Source organism: Prinia subflava, chromosome 22, assembly GCF_021018805.1.
Source record: "Prinia subflava isolate CZ2003 ecotype Zambia chromosome 22, Cam_Psub_1.2, whole genome shotgun sequence".
NCBI classification, from domain to species: domain Eukaryota; kingdom Metazoa; phylum Chordata; class Aves; order Passeriformes; family Cisticolidae; genus Prinia; species Prinia subflava.
In genome coordinates this window covers 1,044,729-1,065,430 of record NC_086268.1, presented here as the reverse complement: position 1 = coordinate 1,065,430, position 20,702 = coordinate 1,044,729, and the positions used below count along the sequence as shown (strand labels likewise).

Sequence of the window (20,702 nt, the reverse complement as noted above, 5' to 3'; positions counted from 1 at the left end):
CACCGCCCGTACCACGGCGCCTCTGCGCCCCGGGACCGCTCGGCGCTGGCACGGAGATGCCGGCCCGGCCCAGGGACACCCTCGGTGCCAGGCTGGCAGGACGGGGCGTGCTGTCTCTCCAGCAAAAGGCAGTCACAGCCTGTGTTTGAGCCCATCCCTCCGCTCGTCACCACCGCAGGAGGTGAAGCCCGGTAGGGCTGACAATGGGAAGGGGAGGGAGGGCTGCGACAAGGACACGCAGCCCGGGGTGCCCTGCCCTCCCCACGGCTGGCACGGTGGGCGCTGCCCCTGCCCTTCCCTCTCCTCCCTCTTTCCCAAAGGCGGGCGGGAGCCCTGTGCCTCCCCTCGTGACTGCGATAAACATTACACCGAGGCCATTAATGTTTAATGAGGTTTGTCTCCCAATTAATGCGCTTTCCCGTGGGTGCCCACTCGCAGAGCGAGGCGCCCGCCGGACGACACGCCGAGGCCATGGGTGACGGTAAGGACAGACACCTCCACGGGGACATCTCCGTGCCGGGAGCAGCACTGGTCCCTCCCACCACGGGGGAAGCTCTCGATGAGGATTTGGGGTGGGCAGAGGTGGGGATGGATCCTCAGAGCTCCCCAGCCTGTGGCACATGGTGCCAGCTGCTGTTTGGCTTCTTGGGGTGATTTCTCCTTCCAAGCTGCTCTGGCAGAGGGCTCTGCAGCCAGGTAAGGTGGCGGGAGCGGTGACACGGTGACGAGCTCGCTGACATGGGGAGGGGCTGTTGGGGTGGTGCGGGGTGTGAGCCTGAGGGGTTGTTCGGTCCTGTGCACTGAGGGGACAGAGCCATTGTTGGAGTGTGCAGGCAGTGGCACTTCCCAAGGGCAGTGGAGCTGGGTCCCTGGAGCTTCACCTGGAGCTCGAAGGCTTCCGAGCATCCTGCAGGTGCATCCCATGAATTTGCCATGCACGTTAAACCTCCTGGGGTGGGAGCAGGAGTTTCCTGGCTCAGCTGCGTGCCAAGGAAGTCACAGCGCTCTCACCTGCAGTCCTCGACCCTGGTCTCTCCCACCCTCACATTGTGAGGACGTGGCTCTCACTGCAGTTTCTCCTTTTTTCAGAGCAAGTGCCCGAGCAGGGCCAGGACAGGTTCAGCTACGGTGAGTGCGTGCCCCGGGCAGGCCGGGGCTGTGGGCAGGGCACGGGCAGCCCCTGCTGCTCTGCCATGGGCTCAGTGCTGCGGGCTCGGGCGGGGCTGACACCTCCCGGCTCTCCTCCTCCCCAGACTATGACACCATCCGCAACGGGGGGCTGATCTTCGCCGTCGTGGCTTTTGTGATCGGGCTCCTCATCATCCTCAGTAAGTGCCTGGGTGGGCTGGATACCCCTCGGTGCTTCTCCGTGCTCCACTCAGCCCCCTCCTCTGGCCGGGAGGGGGCTGGGGGTCACCAACCCTGCCCCCACAGCAGCAGGGGTGGGCACAGCCTGCCCCCGGGGCTGCCTGGGAACTTTCCATCCAGGCACGCTCCCAGCACAGGGCGAGTTGGGAGGGAGACCACGTAAATATTTAGTGTTTCCCTGCCAGCGCCAGGGCTTCAGAGGGAAGGTCACTCATTAAAAATAGCAGAGAAAACTCTGACATTTCCAGAGAGAGGAACCAGCGTTCCCAGAGCCCTCGAACCTCGGCAGCTCCCAGACCGACCCCATGCTAAGTGTGCAGGGCACCCTGTGACCCTGCCCAAGGATGGTGCCCACTAACTTTAGGGAGAAAACCACGAAAACCAACAGCATTTGCTGCTCATGGGGCAGCCTGAGCAGGAGCCTGTGGCTGGGCAGTGCCAGGGCTGCAGGGGTGGGTGTGATGGGGTGGGGCAGGCTCAGCCTCAGTCGCTCCTCTCGCCCCCAGGCCAGCGGTTCCACTGCGGAGGGAGGAAGAAGAGGAGGTGGGTATTGCCCGGTGCCTGTTCCAGTCCTGCCAGCTGACAGGGCCAGGGTTCAGCCCATGTTCCCCCCTCTCTCAGCCACGTTGCCTAGTGTAACATTTCTCCCTTTGCTTTTTGCTCCGCAGGCAAGGGAACGATGAGGAGCTGTAGGTGCAGGTAGGAGGCTGCAGCTGCCAGCCGGGCTCCCTGTGCTGGGCAGCGATGCTTTGCGTACTCGTGCTTCAGGGAAGTGTTTCTGGAGGGTCTGTCCCAGCAGGAGAGGGGCCGGGACACCCTGGCCATGTCCCCCTCCCTCTCTCCAGTCCCAGAGCTGCAATGCCGTGGAAGCAGAGCTCCAGCCGAAGCCCAGGAGTCCTGGCCAGTGGCCACCCCTCACCCCGCTCCAGTGGATCCATTACCCCGCAAGGCCAGAACGCAAATTGCCCTCGTGCTTCCCCCTCTCTCAGACCCAGCAAGAGTTTCTTGGCTAATAAAGTTCAGGCTCCGCGAGGTTAAACTGTGTGCCCGAGGCGTTTGAATCGCCCACTCTCCTGGCCCAGCGCCAGTCACTTTTCTGCCCTGCAGGCGTTTTCCACCACAGACCCAGGAAAGGTTCCCGCAGGCTCCTCCGCAGCCGGAGACACGGAGCAGGCAACTGCCTCCACCCAGGGTTTGCTCCGGATGTTTCCCCTCCCAGCTGCAGGTCCTGGATCCTGCTGCACCTGCCCTTCCCTGGGTGTGCCCGGGCAGCGGCGGGGGCTCTTTGTGTGCTGGTGTCTGGCTGGGATGGGGTTAATTCTCTCCCCCGCGGTGCTGGGCTGTGTATCAGGAGCCGGGAAGGTGTTGGGAACACTCCAGTTCTGGCTCCTGCTCTCCCACAGCAGCGGCGCTGTCCCCTCAGCAGCACCCCAGGGTGGGCAGGATCCTGGCAGGGGACACTGCCAGGACAGCCCCAAAGTGACCAAAGGGATATTCCAGACCGGGTGCCACCTGCTCAGGTATAGAAGGAAAGGGAAAGGAGGAGAAAGGGGATGTTCTTGAGCTACAGCCTTTGCCTTGCAGAGCAATCCTGACTTCCCGGGAAGGGGCCGGGCATCACCTGCAGATGGCGAGTGGAGAATTTCAGCCTTCTGGGTTTCTTCTTTTTCCCTTTTCTTGTGCTCGCACTCCCTCTACTTTCACTTTATAAACTGCCTTTATCTTGACCCAGGTATTTGGCGGATTTTCCCTCTTTTTAATCCCTCCCTTCCCTGCTGGTGGAGCAGCTCAGTGGGCAACCGGTGTCCAGCCAAGGTCACCCCAGCACAGCAGCACAGAGCGCCACCCAGGCGCCCTTCTCGGCCGGGAGCGGGGCTGGATGAGGCACGGAGCTCCCTGTGAGCTCTCGACCGCTCTCAGCTTCGGATTGAGCCAGAAACGCCCTTTCCAAAAAAAAAAAAAAAAAAAAAAAAAAAAAAAAAAAAAAAAAAAAAAAAAAAAAAGAAAGAAAGAAAGAAAGAAAGTAAAGAAAAAACAGAGCGAAACTCTCCCGCAATTGGGCGGTGAGGGAGGAGGGAGGTTCGCTCTGTGCGCCGAGAGCCGGCCCGACACAGACCCCTAGTGACGGGAGGGCACAGGGCTGCCCGGCCCCCACCCTTCCCCAGCATCCTCGCCCCTTCCCCTGCAGGCCTGGGGCCAAAGGGGGCCTGGGGCACCTCAAACAGGCAGAGAAGGGGTTCAGGGAGGGATGCAGAGGGGAGCTCACTCCTAATCTCGTCAGTTTGGGGGTTGCTTGCCATGGGAATGGTTTGGATGGGAAATCCCAACGCAGGAAGAACTCCCAATCCTCCCCTCACCTGAAACCACCGCAGTTGTTGGGGTGTGCAAGGGGCTGCCCTCAGTGACCCCGACCATCTCAGCACAACTGGGATGGAGAAACCAACCCCTGGGTCCACTTGGCCTTCAACGGAGGTCAGACATTGACAGAAAAATAGGATTAGCTGGGGGAAGGTTATTAGGCAAAATCCGTGCAATTTGTCTAATCTGAGGTGCTTATTTAACACAGTAAGGAGATTATTTTGGAATATAATTTTGACTTGACAGTGACCCACTAATAAAGACTCATTGCAGCTTTCCACAGCTCAAGTAGGGGAAGGAGAACTTCAGTCGAGGGAGAAAATGGTTAATGGTTAAGCTTGATTGTCTTGGAGGGGTTTTTCAAACAAAATGGTCCTGAGATTCTATGGAAAGTGCCTGTTTAACAGCACAGGAGGGCTTGGCCACACCAGCACTGCCCTGCCCACATCTCACTGAGTGTGGTGGGGCTGTGTCCCCCAAGAGCAGGAGCTGTAGGTCCCGGGAGGCAGCAGGGTGTGAAACGAGCCCGTCCCCAGTAAGGTCCCACACCCCTGGGCCAGGGCTGCCCTCCGTCCCGGCCCCTGGGCGGGCCAGGGCTGCAGTGTGTCCTTCACTCCCCCAGACAGAGCCCCCGCAGGGCCGGGATTACAGGGAGCGAAAAGCCGCGTCTGGCTGCTGCGGGATCCCTGTCTCGGCACCAGATGGCATTAATGACATTATTCTGCACGGCTCGGGGACACCCGCGTGTGCCCCACCTGCACAGCCACACACCCCAGCCCGGGGCGAGCCAGGGCGGGGGGCACTGACAGGGGACACTGACAGGGGGCAGGGCAGGGCAGGGCACCCCCAGCCCCAAACCCTTGAGCTGGGTGTGACATTTGGAGAGCAGGGTCTCATTAGAGCCCAGTGTGAGCAGCACAGCTCTGGGCTCCTCCAGGATGGAGCCAGGAACAGAGGACAGGTATAAACCAAGGGCAGGGTGCACAGGAAATGTGGCCTCTGAGCTGGGCTAGAGGAGCTGCCAGCAGCTCTCCAAGCCTCCACAGTGGTTTGTTTTGGATGTTGAATCTTGGAGCTTTGGGAGGGGGAAGCTGGGGGCACCCCAGGAAAAGGCCACCGTGTCTCCTTGCTCCTGCCACTGCCCCGATGAGAGGGTCCTGCTCTCCCCAGGGTGAGTCCCTGTCCCCATCAGAGGGGGTCTCATGGACCAGCCCAGCCCCTCAGCCCTTTCCCTGTGCTCCCTGTGCCCCCTGGCCTTGGCAAGGAGGTGTTTGCCTTCTCCCCTGAACCAGGCAATCTCGGAGGATTTCTCTTACAGCCCCTTGAGCCATTAATCTTCTCAAAGTAAATCTTTTCTGCGGCACAAAGGGGATTGGGTAAATAATACAGTGGACAACTGGAGTGCCCTTTTCCTCTGGGAGGGCTTCCACATCCAAACAGCTTCCCCGTGGCACTGGTTATTCCCTGTTTGCTTCACAGGTCTCTGGATGGACGGGTAGGAGGGAGAGGGGCTCTGGCTGGCTGTGGCTTGGCCTGTCCCTGTGCTTCATCCCTGGCTGGATGCAGGGAGAGGAGGCAGCGGGGCCGGAGCAGCAGCTGCCAGCACTGCTCTGCGGTGCCAGGGACGCATTTCGCCCATGAGGAAACACGGATGCAAAATGTCTCCTCGTTAGTTTAAAGAGGAGAGCAGCAAATGGTGACTCAGGGAGCCAGAGAGGAACACTGGAGAGAGGAGAGATGGGCCGGGCTGGCGGGGAGCCAGCCACGTGTCTCAGCCTCCCTCTGCTCTGCTCCCGAAAAGGCAGAGCACATCCAGCGGCAGCAGCACCTCAGCTGGAACAGCAGCACTCCAGGGCCCCAATTCCCCTCCAGCCCCAGGAAATGACATTCCAGCCCCCATTTCCATGCTGCTCGTGCCCCAAAGCGGAGATGATTAGGGAGTAACTGCTCACATGCAGGGGCGGTGCTGCTGTGGGAGTGCAGCCCAGGGATGCACAGCCTGGGCTCTCCTGGTGGGATTTACCATAGGACTCAGGGTGGGACGTGGCTGGAAGCAAAGGAGAGTCCCCATGAACCCAATCCATGTGTGTCAGGACCGTGCCTTGGAATCATAGAGGCTGGAAAACACCTCTGAGACCATCCAAATCCATTAACCAACGCTGCCAAGGCCAGCACTAAACCATATCCCCAGGGGTCACATCTGTACACATCTGTCTTTTAAATCCCCGCTTTAAATCCCTCCACCGCTGTCCTGGGCAGCCTGTTCAGCCCCTGGAGCTTCCCTCCCCCTCCATGCGGGGAGGACAGAGGGGTCCCTATCCTCGCCAGCTCCAGGGGCTCCCCTCGCCCGAGCCCCCGAGCCCCTGTCCCCACTCCCCGCTCAGCAGCGGAGCGCGGCGACACTAGAGGGAACCAAATCCCAGCTTCTTGCCGGGAAAGAGCCTTTTCCTGGGCAAGACGAGCATCCCGGCCGCCCGGCAAAGGGATCCGTGCTGTGGGCACGGGGGACGCGGAGCCCTTCGCAGAGAACAGAACCGCAGGATGGGTTGGGCTGGAAGTTTAAATCGGTTCCCCCTTTTCGTGTCACTGTCTGTCCCCAGGCACAAGTGCCAGGGATCCCTTATGGAAACGCAGCTGTTCCTGTAGTGCACGACCCAGAGGGCTCAAGCAGGATGTCATTTTGGTCATTTTGACCTGCTGGCACCGGTGTGTCCATGGGTTTGCAGCTCTTACTGAGGCACGAGCCCCTCGCCACCTCCAGGGCTTTCATCCTCCCCTCTGCCCCTGGGGAAACTGAGGCACTGGGGGCTGCAGCCACAGGCAAGGTGGGGCTCTTCCCCCTCAGCACCCACAGAGGGCCAGCCGTGGGGTTGGGGGAAAGTGGGGAGGAGGGACAAGGGGGTCCAGGACAGGTTTTGATGGAAGGAATCCCACCGGGCATGCCCGGCATTTCCCACCCAGCTGACACCCATCCTGCCATTACCCCTGGAGCCTGCCCACCGTGTTACTGGTGGGACTGGGGGGCAGCGGCAGCTGTCGGGACGCTGCTCTCTCGCTGTCCCTGCGGGACAGGGTGCGCAGTGCGGGCTCACAGGGGCTGGCCCAGCTCCGAGAGGTCCTGCCAGGGTAAGTTGGCGACGCGTGGGAAGCGCTTTGTGGCAATCGGCTCGCGGCAGATAAGTAGCCTTTTGTTTTAATGATCGCTTCCTCCGGGGATTTGTCTGCGAGGGCGGCCGAGGCCACGGGGCGTGGGGAGGTGTGCCCCGGCCAGAGGGATGCGGGGAGCAGCGCCTCTGCTGGGGCTGGCCCCGGCAGCTCTGGGGGTGCTGTGCGGACCCTACTCCCGGCTCTTTTCCTCTGCGTGCCTGCTTGGAGAGCGAGTCTTTCGAGTATTAGTGGAAGAATTGCCTTTAGGGGGAAATACCTCGCTGGCTAACGGGGTGTGTGAGCACAGGACACTGCTGTAATCCCTGGAGCTCTGGGGTAGCCCGGAGCTGAGTGCAATTCCGCCCAGAGGGAGAACAAGTGCCAGGGAAGGGGGGGCTGTTTTTAAAGGGCTGTGGGATGCCCCGTGCCCTCAGGAGAGGCAGCAAGACCTCCCAGTGCAGTTTCTGCTGTGGTGAGATGCAGAGGGTCCCTCCCCGTGTTGGGGCTCCAAGCTGTGTGTGGGCATGTGTTGCTATAATTTCTCCTGTGTCTTGTGTGGAGTTTGGGCCAGGGAATTAATTCCTCAGTGTGAGCTTCACCTCTGAACCGTGCAGCTGGGCTGGCTGCTGGCTCTGGCCAGGCTGTAAGCAGGGCAGTGGCTACAGGGAGCCTGAGACGGGCTTCTCCTCACCAGCCACCACCAGCGTGGCTCCCTGTGAGCCACCCGTGCTGCCAAAGCGCAGGTCAGCGCTGCCCAAATACCCACTGTGGAGATTTCCTGCCTTTCCCCATCACAGCCATGTGAAGCACATGGTGCAGCTCTGGTTGGTGGCAAGACACCGGCTTTGTGTGCAAAGGCGGCACACAAACGCTTCCTGTGCACATCCAAACACGGAGCTGTGGAGAGGCTGCTGTGCCCACACGGCTGGGCACGGGCTGAGCCCCAGGTGGGGCTGGCAGGAGCTCCTGCTCCCCGAGCTCTGGCTGCCTGCCCAGCACTGCCAGCCCCGCACGTGTGCCCGGGCTCAGCGAGCTGGCAAAGGGCCCGGGCTGAGCCATCCGAGGAGGAGCAAACAGGGCAGGAGTGAACGGCCCAAGGACCCACCAGAGCTCCCCGAGTGTGACCTGGGCTGAGCACTCAGCCAGTGGGCCCTGCCAGCCTTAAGTTTTGATTCTGGTGCTGCGTCCTGCCTGGCCAGCAGCTCCTGTCCTGGAGGGAGGAGCCTTTGGAAGGGGAGATCAGTGTGCTGGGTTGATTCTGTGAGCTGGGGACGGTGAGGAAACTCACGAGAGCTGCTAAACAGCCAAGGGAGCTAAAAATGAACGGGTGAGCAGCACTTACTCCCCCTGCTCACATGCCTCACACAGAGACCCGTGGGGCCCCGTGGGTGCTGTGCCAGCGAGTGCCCTGCCAGCCCACGCACCCCCGTTCCGTTCACTCCCAAGTGTGGGAGGGCACCAATCCCACCTGAGCCCGATGCGCTGAGTGCCGCTTTGCCAAGTGCTGTAGCACGTTCCGGGCTGGCAGCTCACTGCGAGCAGGCTGGGCTGGGCTGTGCTGCCATCCTGCAGCAGCTGCCGGGGAGGGAAGGGGGCAGATGCCTGGCATGTGGCTGGGGCTCCCCAGAGGCCGGGCTTTGCTGGTTGCCCGGGCATGGGCCTGCATACCAATTTCCCTGCGAAGCATCTACGAACATCTGCAGGGGGATGTAGGTGGCAGCTGGGATGCACCTCGGCTCCTGGAGGGGCGTGTGGGCCCCGCGTGTGCATCAGCTGCCGCCTCTCGGGACGCCGGTGGCGCGCCCAGGGGTGCCAGCAGCACGTGCCCGCGTGGGACGGCTGCGACACCCACGAGCCGCTGAGGTGGCCCGGGAACGGGCTGGGGAGGGGGTGGTGATGGCGCTGCCGAGCTCGCCAGCACCGAGGAAGAGGAAGAACATCCCTGGGGAGGAGGAGGAGGAGGGGAGGCTGTGGTGTGTCAGACCCGCACAGCACGGGCGCGGTGTTTGCCCCTGTTTCTGCTGCTGGCACTGAGGGGTTGGGTGGCAGTGGCCTCGCTGTGCCCGTCACTAAAATGACAGCGGCTCTGGTGTGGGTGGCCTGCAGCAGGGAGGGGACAGGGGCCATGGGGTGGGCATGGAGGACCCTGCGTCCTGGCAGCTTCTTGGTGTCCTTTAGCAGTGCCCCCTTCTGAAATGAGAACCTCCCACCCACGGGTGCCCCCTCAGCGAGCTCTTCAGGGGACCTCTAGGTGGGAAGGCTCACAGTGAGTCCACAAGGGCTGGAAATGGCCGAGGGGTTGTTGTTTTCCCAATTTCCGTGACGATAGTTGCGTTTTCAATTAAATCTAAACAGCGCTTTTTAAAAAATCCGAACGTAATGTTTTTCCTGCTGGTTGTTTTGTTTGAAATCTGAATGCTTTAATCTTTCTTTCTGTTTATTTTCCAACAAATTGGGCTTGTAAAGGCTGTTTTGGAAAGCAAAGAAAACCTGCTATAATCACTTCAAGAAAAGACACTCTGAATGCTCGAACGGTCCAGACAAATTGGCTTTGGTGCAACTGAGTCTTGGGGAGCACAAGCCTCGGCTTGAGCTAAGCCTTGGATAAATACACCCCAAAGTAAAGCATTAGCTGGTATTTGTTTGTTGTTTGCTGGCTGGAGGGATGAATGTGTAATGAATCTGCTGGCCCTGTCTTGCTTGTGTCCCCCCTCGTGGGAGCAGCACGCGCTGCCGAAATCCTGATTTCCCACCCTCAGCAGTGTCCAAAGCCAGGCTGGACAAGCCTTGGAGTGACCTGGTCTACTGAAAGGTGTCCCTGTGGTCTGGAAGGTCCCTTCCGACCCAAACCGCGGTATTGTTTTTGTCCCTCGGATGCTGGACGAGCGTGCGGGAGGCTCGGGGAGCAGCAGGAGTGCCAGCTGCCAGTCCCGGGCGGCCCAGCCTTGCTGCTGCCCCGCGGCCGGGACAGGGCTCACCTGGGGCAAGGCTGGCGGGGATGGGGCAGCGCGAACCGCGCTCCGGCCGCGGGGCCGCACCGGGGCTGATGGCCCGGGGGGCGAGCGCAGCTCGGGGGCGGCCGGTGGGGGCCAGGGGCTCCGGCAGCCCCTGCGCACGCCGAGGAGGAGGAGGAGGAGGAGGAAGGGGTTCTGCCGGCGGGGGCCGCGGCCGCCCCCAGCCCTGCGCGGCGCGGGGGGGGCGGGCGCGGGCGGGAGCCCGGCCCACGGGCGGGAGCGGAGCGGGGCGGAGCGGGAGCGGCGCTGGGCACCTCAGCCGGGCTGGCAGCGGCGGCAGGAGCGCGGCACGCCGGGGCACCGCACCTCCGCAATTGCGCCGCAGCCCGGGGCCAGAGCTGCTCTGTATGGCATGTGGCTGGTAACTTTTCTCCTGCTGTACTCTTTGCCGAAAGGTACGTGGGGACCGGCGCGGGGACGGCGGGGGTCCCCGGCAGCGGGACCGGGCGGGCGGCACGGGCTGCGCCCTCCCCGGGGCTCTCGGTGCTCCGGTTCTCGGTCCCACATCGCTCGGTGCGCCCTCCCCGGGGTCCCGGGGCTCTCGGTGCGCCTTCCTGCGCTCTCGGTGCGCCTTCCCCGGGCTCCCGACGGTCTCGGTGAGCCCTGTTGGGATCTCCATACGCCCTCCCCGGGGTCCCCGACCGCTCGGTGCAACCTCCCCGGGGTCCCGGGGCTCTCGGTGCGCCTTCCCGGTGGGCTGTCGGTGCGCCCTCACCGCGGTTCCGCGGCTGTCGGTGCCGCGCTCTCGCTGCGCCCTCCCGAGCGCCCGGGATTGTCGGTGCGCTCTCCCGGAGCGCTCTCCGGACGGCGCGGAGGAGCGCGGGGCTCGCTGCGCGGAGCGGGGCCGCTCGGGGCCGGCGCATCCCGGAGCGGCTCCGCGGAGGAGCTCCCGGGGCGGCCGGGCCGGGACCCCGCACCGACGGGCGCAGCATCCTCCGGCGGGGCCGCGCCGGCACCGAGCGCTCCTCAGTCCGATCCCGTCGGCAGGAGAAACCCAGCGATGCCTTAAAATTCGCATCCTTCCCCCTAGGAATGCTGTGCGGAGTGTAACCCAGCGGCTTGACATCAATCAGATTATAGATAAATCATATGTGTGTGGGGGGGATGGGGAGAGTCATGGAATAAGCGTGTCAAGGAGACACGCTGCAAGATTGCAGATTAATTTAAAGTTGGGCATTAAGTGGATGCTGCCCACATCCAGCGAGGTGATACTCTAAGCGAGTCTCTGCTCTGGATGCAATTAAAGAGAGGCAGGAGCTGCGTGGAGCACGGGCACTTAAATCCCACTGCGTTTGTTACAACAATCGATCCATGTTACATAAAGGAATTGCCCATTTCCGGATCTGCGGGAATTTTTAATTATGTTTCTGTAATAAATTACCTCTATACCCACGACCCGACCTGCGGATGCAGTGCTGGAAGCGCCCACCTCTTGGAAAATTGTCTGCTCGGAGGATGTAAAATGACATTTGCCCTAATTATCGTCTCTGACATTTGAGAACAGCAAGGGGGAAATTTTAGGAAATGAGGAAAGTGAAAGGAAGGGGACGGAGCTGCTTCCTTGCATGAGACCTCTCTTGCTGCCCATTCCATTACCCCATCAGCCAAACGTTAATCCAATGAAAAATATTTGCTGAGGTTTAATAGGGCACCCTGTCCAGTTGTGCGGTGATGATCAATTATTCCATCAATTATTAATTATGGAATAGCTGCTTTATCCGAGCTGGGGTGAAGCTGCTTTTGGGAGCTTTACCCAAAATCGCTATTGTGCTTCAGATCTGCTGAGCTGAACGTGCCAGCGTCTGCTTTGCTTACATTTGCATTTTTTACTGTGCTAAAAGGGAAAAAACAAATCTGGAAACAAATAACCGTCGAGGATGCCATGATTCCTTTCGACCCCCAATAGTCAAAATAATAAAGAGCTGCACCGGTTTATTGCTTTTTGCATCTTTTCAGCCCCAGCTTCTTGGAAAAGGGATCTCTTCCCACAGAGCTATCTCTTCGGAGAAGAGCAAATTAAAAGCCTCCATTAGCACAACTCCTCGTGGCCTCATTTTACATTTTATTTCTTAAAAAAAAAAAAAAAAAAAAGGAGAGATCTTCAGCATTGAGCAGTCCTGGTGATGCAAAGTGTTAACGTGAAGCGGTTCCAGAGAGAGGACAGCAATACAATGGAAGTTTCATTAGAATAATAGGATAAAAAAAATGAATTGCTTAATGCATGATAAACCTTTCAGATACTTAATATTTCTGGGCATCGAAGCACATCCTTTTAACGTGCTCCTGCTGTAGAACAAGAGCTCAAGTAGAAACTGAAAGCAGATAAACATTTGATCCAAGGGACCCCCGAAGTTTAGAAATCCCTTGATGGGCTGTAGCTGCTTATTTCTGCCCCCGTTTATAAAATAAACAGAAATAGGTGGTTGGCAAGCGGAGAGTTGAGCAGCAAGATGGTCTGGCAGCGCGAGGGAGAGCAGCCAGGCAGAGGAGAGGTGAGCGATGAGATGAGGAACGGGCTGGTCACAACTGAGGGGCTGGGAGCCAGGGAAGCGTCTCCCTGCGTGATGGTGCTGGATGGCTCTGCTGCCTGATTTATATTGGCATTATATTTACATGATGTTCCCGCGCTGGGCGCAGCGAACGGTGCAGCTCGCGGCTCCTAATCTCTCCCATCTCGGCCCCCCAGTGTGGCACAGCGCTCGTTTGTCTCTGAAATGAAACATGGAAACCTCATTAAATGCACGGAGGAGAAGCCTGCAGTGCTCAGCTCCTCGCCGTGCCCGGCGCTTGTTTATCCTGCCAAAATTTCCCAGCACCAGGAGCCGCCGTGGCGGCTCGCCCAGAGCCTCTACCTGCACCTGGCATGGGCTGTGGTGCTCCTGCCTTGGGATGGGGAGTGCCTAAAGGCAGCCCTGATGTTCCTGGGTGTTTGTCCTCTGCAGGAGGAGGCAGTGCAAGGGGCGAGTGCCAGGGATGTGCTGTGGAGCAGCCCTTCTGGAGCTGGGCGCTGCCTGGGAGCCCGGGGCACGGCCTGGGGCAGCCGTGGCTCCTCGGTGTTGGGGTGCCGGGCTCTCTGTGCTGGGGGGATGGATGGGCAGTGCTCCGTCCTCCTCTGGAGCAGCTGGCGAGCCGAGGGCAGGAATGAAGCTGGAAGTCTTTGTGGCAGGAATTGTGCCATGGCAGCCCGCGAGGCTGAGCCGTGCCTGGGCTGACGCGGGGGTTTGTTGTCGAGAGGTGCCACCTCCATGGTGGGCACCAAGCAGGAAGGCGCTCGGCCGTGGCGGCCGCTGCGGTGCTGCTGCTCGGGGAGGACGTGCCGTGGCAGCTCTGGGTGCAGGGAGCTCCTTGCCTCTCAAATCTCCCTTGGAGCCAGCTCTTCGTCTTTACATAACCGTGGGTTTGGGAGTCACCCTCTCCCTGCTCGTGGATCCCGCAGAAACATCCCCCACCCCACACAGGCTGCGTGTCGCCGCCATCATCCGCCAGCAGAGCCGTACCAAACATTCAGGAATTCCATTCCAGGCTGGCGTTCCTGCCTGCTCCCAGCTGCGCCTGGGAAAGGCTGCGGTGGCTCCTGGCCCTGGGAGAGGGGTGAGCACGGCTTGGAGGGGACGGGGAGGAGGCGAGGAGCTGGCAGAGCTGGCCCAGATGTGTTCTCCCGTTGGCTGCATGGTGGGAATGTTGGTCTCCATCTTGCCAAGCCACCGGGTGGGTTGTGATGCATTGGGAGCAGGGCCTGGCCGCTGTGGAGGGAGCCCAAGGCCAGGCGTGTGTGGCCTCTGGTGTGTCCCCTTGCCCACCCCTGGTACTCTTTGACCTCCCTGGGGACACAGGGCTGTCACTCTGGCTGGGTAATGTCACCAGATGTCCCCTTGGGATCCCAGGCGTTGTGTTCAGCATGGCCGAGGCATGGAGGTGGCTCTGGAAGGGGAGGGAGAGGCCCTTGCCTGTGGTCCCTGGGCTCATTCCTCACCCCCAGAGCTGAGGGTCCCCAGGCTGGGGGGCTCGGGAGGTGGGGCAGGGCTGGGGGATGTCCAGCTCTGGCTCAGCCCTTGTGTGGTGGTGTGGTGGGGCTGGTACCTCCCAGGAGCTGCCACGGGAGGTTCAGGAAGCAGGAATCCAGCCGGGAGAGCGGTTTTTTTCCCAGGCAAGGGTTACAGCCTCAGCCTGGGTGCTGTCGTAATCGCTGGAGGTGGTTCAGGCCTTAATTTCCATGCAGATGCATTAAGGAGCAGGCGCTTGGAGCATGTTTGAGCCGTGCCCTTACCCACAGAGGCCCACAGGCAGGTTCTCCTTTGCTCCCTCTCTGCTTTGTCAGGTCAGGAAGGATCATGGTGGCTGAGCTGGAGGGGCTGTGCCACCAGGGTGGGACTCGTGTGGCAGCCAAATTGCAGTGCCAGGGCAGGAAGATGCTGTGGCAGGTACCTGCCATGGCTGCTGCTGTGCTGGGCACCAGCTGAATGCCCCAGGCCCTGCCTGGCATTTCCTGACACCCCTTCCACCCCCCTGAGAGTGGTCCCTGAGGGACAAAGCGTGCCGGAGTCACAGCTTTAACCCTTTGTGCTGGGACACGGTGGGGAGGTGACACCCCGGGAGGATGTGCTGCTCTCCCAGGCACCTCTGAGCTCCCCTTGGAAGGGACCAGCCTCGGCCCTTCCCTCCCCATCCCTTCCACGGTGCTTGGAAGTGCCACTTCTCGCTCCATCAGCTCCAAGGTCACTCCCTTCGTTAGCACAAAGGCTGTTAAGGGTGTCCTGGGGATGAGGGCTTGGAGGGAGCTCGTTCCGGGGAGGGCCGGAGGCTGCTCCAGCCTTCCGAACGTGCAGGCAGCGTGTGATGGAATTGCTGTCCTCTCCTCAGCACGGAGGAACCGGCAGGAATTGTCACCTACCTGCAATTCCCAGCCCGGTGCGTGCCAGGCTTTGGTTCAACTTCTCCTTGAGCAGGGCAGGTGTCAAACACCCTTAATGAGGATAATAAATGAGCTGGGAGGTGGCCATCAGCCTGCTGCTCTCCTCAGCATCCCTGCAGCGGCTGGGGACACCCTGGTGGCGCCTCTGGAGCCCCGGGGATGGGGTTTTTCCTGGGGGGAGCCCCGGCAGGCCCTCACCAGCCTTGGAGGAGGGCTGGGGTGGGCACACCCTGGTCAGACCGCCAGGATCAGGAAGGGGGGCTCAGAAAAGCTGCTGCCAGTGGGGGATGTGAACTCCAGTCCAGGGCTGCCCAGGGGATGGCGTGAACCCCCTGGAAACACCAATTCTCCAGCGTTTTCCTGGCTCTGCCAGGTTTCCACCCAGCTAAAGGACCGTGCTCGGCTCTCAGGGACTTGCTGGTTTGGGTGGGCTCGGGGCTGGCTGTGTGCTGCCAGCACAGGTGATGGACGTGCACGGAGAGCAGGAAAAGCCTCTTATCTCAGGAGGAAGAGCCCTGGCTGGCACGAAGCCGGTCCTTGTCTGAGACTGTCCCTAAATCTGCTTCTTAGAAAAGGATGGGAGGTTCTGTGCTGCCGGGGAGGTGATGGCACTGCTGTGCTGCTCACCTGCACCTCTTCCAGAGATGGTGACAGACCCTGGGGACACTCTGTGGCCCCTCTCTGGAGCAAGGATGTCCTGGAGAACAGCCCAGGGCTTTGCTGTGTCACTGAAGGTGCTGGAGTTTGGGAAGTCCAGCCACCAAGACCAGTAAATATTCTGAAGGGATGATAGCAAAATGACTTGCTTCTCTCAGCTCGAATAGAGATATTAATATTTCAATACCTCTAGGTTGTAATTTACCACAATTTAGGAAGATTGAGCTCTGATAACTTAAAACACCTGCCTTTCAGAGTGTCCAGCCCTGTGCTGGGCTCCAGGCTGCATTCCCAGCAGAAACTGTTCCATCTCAGCTCCCCCAGCCTCCTCTTTTCAGGTTCATGGGAATTAATGCCCTCGATATGTAGGTTAGGGTCAGCACATCTGACCAGATGTGAGCCAGTGATTTCTGGTTTAAAAATATTGCTGTGCTATTTCTAAATTTTTAATCTCTCCCAGTGATTTGGAGACAGTTTTATGAAACATGGAATTAGGATGGTGCTCAATGCTAAATGGTAAAGGAGATTATGGGGATTTAACTCTATACGTCTGTCACATAACTATTGCCAATCCCATAACCTCCATTTTCTATTAAAAATCCCTTTCCCCCTTTGACCCGAAAAAGCTTTATGGGTAATCTGAATTTCTCTGTTTATGAGGTATTTTTCCACTCCTCGCCCCAGCCCCTCACCCATGCAGCTCTGAGCCCTCCTGGTGCTGCTGAGGATGAAGATGTTTCCCTGGCAGGCTCTGGGTGTTCCAGGAGCCTTCTCAAGCTGTAATGTGGGATCTGGCGAGAGATCTTGGATGGAGCACGGGGCACAGCTGGGTGTCCTTGGTCCAGAGCCAGGCTGAAGGTGGCTTTTGCTGTGCCCTGGCTCCAGCCATCTTCTGCTCAGCTCAGGCTCAGCCACAAATAGCTCTGTGCTGCTCGTGCAGGCTTTGTTTCCCTTCCTCTGCCTGCAAATGTGCGTTTTCCCCCCTTTCATGTATTTGGGAGAAGCACGGCACTGCTCGGATGAAGGGAAATGCTGATTCATGACGACAAACCAGCCTGGAGATGTCACAAAATGACATCTGCAGGGCCGAGCGGTGGCCCCGTGGCTCTGCAAAGGCTCGGCTGGAGCTCTGCCTCTCTGTCTGTCCATCTTTCGTGCTTGTCAGCCAGGGAGGGAAAAATAAATGGCTTTGTCTCCTTCCACCTGTGTGTGGACACCGGGAATTGGTGCGTGGGGAGACAAGGAGATGGTTTTGTGACCTCTCAATTGGTTGTCTCGTGTGGTGGCACAGCTGGACCTCACCATCAGCTCATCCCTTCTGTGGCACAGAGGGCTCCGGGTGGGCACAGGAGCAAACCTGGTCATTTTGGGAATGATTCTGTGCAGTGCAAGAGAGCAAGGATAAGGTACCAAAAGAGGCACGAGGTTGTGCATCCAGCTGGGAGAAGGACGGAGAGGGCTCTGCTTCAAGAAGGGCTGAGGTGTCTCGGGGTGTCCCATGCTGAGCCTGTTGAGGACAGTGTGGACTGGGCTGGTGGCACAGCTCCGAGGCAGGGCAGGCACCTGGCTGGGGAAGCTCGGTGTGGATGGCCACGGCCACTCCACCAGCCCCTCCTGGGCCAGCGGCCGCCCCCGGAGCCGAGGCGTGCGGGTGGGGCTTTCCTTCTCCCCCCTGCTGCCGTCCCCTCCTCCCCAAGTTAAGGAATCGAGGTCAGGGAGGGTCCCCCGTGGCTCGTTGTGAACCGGCACGGTGCTGATCTGCTTATTGGCTCTGCGGCACCGCGGGCGCGCTCAGCCGCAGCTATTAATACACCCGCCGAGGGCCCTTCCCAGATCCCTGTCCTTCCGCCCACTTGGAAAGAGTGTGGCTAAAAAAAGAAAGCGGATCTAAGTGACTGGGGCCCTCCTCATCCTTATTTATAGCCAATTTCGCTGGCTTGGGTTGGGAAGGGGGAGCTCGTGGTCCTGGAGAGCGGGAAGGAGGGACCGCAGGAGTTGGGTGCAGAGGTCCATTCCCTACTTCCCAAGAAGGGAAGTTCTGTTCTCCAGCGGTGAGAGCTGCTCCTGGACATGCAGGTGGCCACAAGCTCTGCCTGGGCTGTGCCTCTGAACCCACCTCAGTCCTCATTTGGATGGTGCAGGAGAAGCTCAGGCTGAGGGCAGGGAAGGTCTGGGCTTCCCTTCCTGTGGCTCTGGGAGATGGGAGCAGCTCTGATCCCGGTTTTCCAGCCCCTCTCCTGGTTTGGAGGCAGTGGTAGGGTGGCAGGGGAGGTCTCTGCCTGCCTGGCAGTGATGTGCACTGGGAGTGTTGGCATTGCTGTGCTGGGGACCCAGGGGTGCTGGATGGGGATCACCGAATGTCGGGGTTGGCAGGAGGAGCAGCGCTGGTGGCCGTGCTTGGCGTGGTGTCCTCTGGGCTCTGGGTGCTCAGAGCCAGCTGGGCGCCCCTGGGGAAGCCTCGGGGGCTGCCCGGGGTGTCCATCCTCGCCTGCACAGCTCCTGGCTGTCCTGCCGAGCCGCCTGTGATCCCTGATCCGTGCTGGCAGCGGGAGCACTGGCCTGTGAAGGTGGCCCCGGTGCTTCCAGCCGTGCACGGATGCTCCTGAGCTCCCCTGCTCCGCTGCACGCAGGGCTCAGGGGCTGTGCTGGGGGGGGGTCTCTGTGCCAGGGGGGTCTCTGTGCCAGGGGGGTCTCTGTGCCACCAGGACTGGCAGTCACCCCCCGCCGCTGCGGCCTCTGCTTTGTCCACAGCACGCGCTGAAGATGTTGGAACCAGCCTCTACTTTGTGAACGACTCCTTGCAGCAGGTCACCTTCTCCAGCACAGTGGGGGTGGTGATCCCCTGCCCGGCAGCAGGGTCACCCAGCGCCGTCCTTCGGTGGTACCTGGCCACAGGTGACGACATCTACGATGTGCCCCACATCCGGCATGTCCATGCCAATGGGACTTTGCAGCTCTACCCCTTCTCGCCATCAGCCTTCAACAGCTTCATCCACGACAACGACTACTTCTGCACCGCAGAGAACTCGGCTGGCAAGATCAGGAGCCCAAATATCCGTGTTAAAGCAGGTGGGAGCTCCCTGTGGGCGCTGGGCCTTGCACGGGGGGCTGGTTTCTCCCTGCTCTGCTCCATGCCCTGCCAGCTGGCCCAGCAAGTGCAGAACCAGGGAGAAGGGTGGGATGTGCAGCTTGGAGGTGTCCAGCGAGTGTCTGGAGGATGTGGTGTGGCTGCAGCGTGGTGGCAGGAGAGCTCCTCTCCCTTTGAACCAGGATTGTCTCACCCAGACAAGCTTTTCCCAGGTTTTTCCCAGCTGTGGGAGGGGCTGGGCCACATCTGTCCATGCTGGGGGTCCCCTCAGTGTCCCACAGCCTGGCTCCCACTGCAGCACCCAGCCTCAGCTTGCCAGGGCTTATTAAGAGCAACAACAAAAAATAAAATAAATAAAAAGGAGGAATATGGCAAAGAGCTGATTCCAAAAGCCATTATGGTAAATTATTGACCAGGCTGAGGAGGGCTAATAGCCCAGGAATGGCTTCATTATGTAACCTATTAAAAGTGGGGCTAGCAGAGGGAACGTGACAGAAGTGACTACAGGGTTTTTTATTTTAATACCTTGTACTGGGGAGTAAATTGGTATTAACCCCCTTCTGCAGAGTGAATTATTTACCAGCACTCTCAGCTTACCTATAAACCACAGCGTGGCAGAGGAGCAGATGGGGTGTAGTAAATGTGGAGCTGCTGCTCTCCTCGAGTGGGCACGGCGGGGTTGGCTCTGCTGGGATCCCACATGCCCAGAGCTGCCCTGGGATCCCAGAGAGGGAATCCTGCCTCTCATCCCCCTCTCAATGCACCCCTGCTGCTGGCTGGGAGCTCAGCCTCCCTCTCTGTTAGCAGGAGCTGTGCATGTGCTGGGGCCACCAGGATGTCTCCAGCTCCTGGAGCTGCTCTGGCTTTCTGGCACTGGAAATGGTTGTGGAACATTCTCCAGCTGCTGCTCCCTCCTGGCCATCCCACATCCCAGTCACTCCCCAGTGCTTTCTAATGGCAGTGCAGCACGGAGAGCCAATTACAGCTGGAGAAAGCAAGCAATTCAATAAAATGCAGTGGAAACTGAAAATATGAGAGAGAAACTCTCTGGAAATCTTGGGGAGGCTGTTGGTGAGCACCTGGAGCAAATTTCTGCAGCCAGGGGAGAGGTTTAAATGGGCTGGGTGTGGCTGTGTGCTGCCCTCCTGGGGGTGATTCCTGCCGGCAGGAGAAGCCCCAGCCCTGGCTGTGGGGCTGGCACAGTCAGGGGTGCAGCAGGGCTGTGCCCAGGCTCTGTTCCCAGCTGGGGGCTTGTGCTGGCAGGGAACGTTTAGGATGCTCCCCGCAGTCCCTGCTGGCCTTTAAAGCCTGTGAATAAACCTCAGCTCCAGGTGATTAAGGAAGCTTTTGCTGGTTAATCTGCTTTGGCTCTGCAGCCCCTTTCCGTGCGGCTTCTCCCCGTGCCCTCGTGGCACATCCCTGAGCAGGGAGCGCTGAAAGCCCGGGAAATCAGGGTGGAAATGCTGCCACCCTCTCGCTGCTGGCTTGGCCAGGCGAGGTGTGGGATGCCACAGGGACTTCCCACTCAGGGAAAACCCCTTCCTTTTGGGGCTGCTGAGGGCTTTGTTGAGCTGCTCCAGCTCTGGCCAGTTGTCAGGTGACAAAGTGAGCGTGTATTTGTCACAATGGCAGTCGTGTCCGTGTCCTGCAGGGCACAATTATTGTCACAGTAAGGAGGGAGCTGCCCTGAGCTGCCTTGAATTTCGGGAGTTTTTGCTGTCTGTGTTGCTGGGGTTGGTGACATCTCTTTGTCTTGCTGGGGAGGCTGCGGTGGGTCCCCTCACCCAGCGGGTGCTCCTGGAGCATTGCTGCTGGTCCAGGGAGCAGCACGGAGCTGTCAAAGGGATGTGCATCTCCCTGAGAAACAGGAGACGTGCTGGGAACGTGTGGCACAGCTTGGAAAATTGGCATCTGCTTGCCTTAAATATTCCTGCAGCGGGTTTGGGAGGGTCCCAGGCTCTGTGTCAGGCTGTCTGTGCCAGGATGCATTTTCAGCATCCAGAGGTGAAATGCACAGTACAACTGCAAAATGTCATTGGTGCCCACACGGAGTCTGGCAAGCTGGGGTGACGCTGGGGACCGTGGCAGGTGCCAGCAGCAGGACCTGGGCCAGGTGTCCTTCTGTCCCAAGCCCAGCACCACATTCCCCAGCAGAGAA

The 20,702-nt window shown here is 59.8% G+C and overlaps 2 protein-coding genes across 2 annotated transcripts in view; both read left to right on the top strand.

The window, feature by feature from the left end:
• The first annotated feature begins 281 nt into the window (after positions 1-281).
• Positions 282-2,407, top strand: FXYD2 (FXYD domain containing ion transport regulator 2). The gene is made up of 6 exons (XM_063417916.1): positions 282-481; positions 1,090-1,128; positions 1,254-1,328; positions 1,875-1,911; positions 2,037-2,067; positions 2,214-2,407. The coding sequence occupies exons 1-5, from the start codon at positions 388-390 to the stop codon at positions 2,059-2,061; spliced, it is 270 nt and encodes an 89-aa protein (XP_063273986.1). The 5' UTR covers positions 282-387; the 3' UTR covers positions 2,062-2,067; positions 2,214-2,407.
• Positions 2,408-10,030: 7,623 nt separating this feature from the next.
• DSCAML1 (DS cell adhesion molecule like 1) overlaps positions 10,031-20,702 on the top strand; it is a 95,554-nt gene continuing 84,882 nt past the window's right edge. The window contains exons 1-2 of the mRNA XM_063418000.1: positions 10,031-10,282; positions 18,208-18,525. Coding sequence (XP_063274070.1) covers positions 10,240-10,282; positions 18,208-18,525 — 361 coding nt within the window. The 5' untranslated portion in view covers positions 10,031-10,239. The remainder of the gene's footprint in view (positions 10,283-18,207; positions 18,526-20,702) is intronic.

Bases quoted from the DNA above. Each gene is read 5' to 3' on its own strand.
- FXYD2 (XM_063417916.1), top strand. From the start codon at position 388: ATGAGGTTTGTCTCCCAATTAATGCGCTTTCCCGTGGGTGCCCACTCG. The intron at 482-1,089 runs GTAAGGACAGAC...TCCTTTTTTCAG, and splicing joins CGCCGAGGCCATGGGTGACG to AGCAAGTGCCCGAGCAGGGC. The intron at 1,912-2,036 runs GTGGGTATTGCC...TTTGCTCCGCAG, and splicing joins GGAGGGAGGAAGAAGAGGAG to GCAAGGGAACGATGAGGAGC.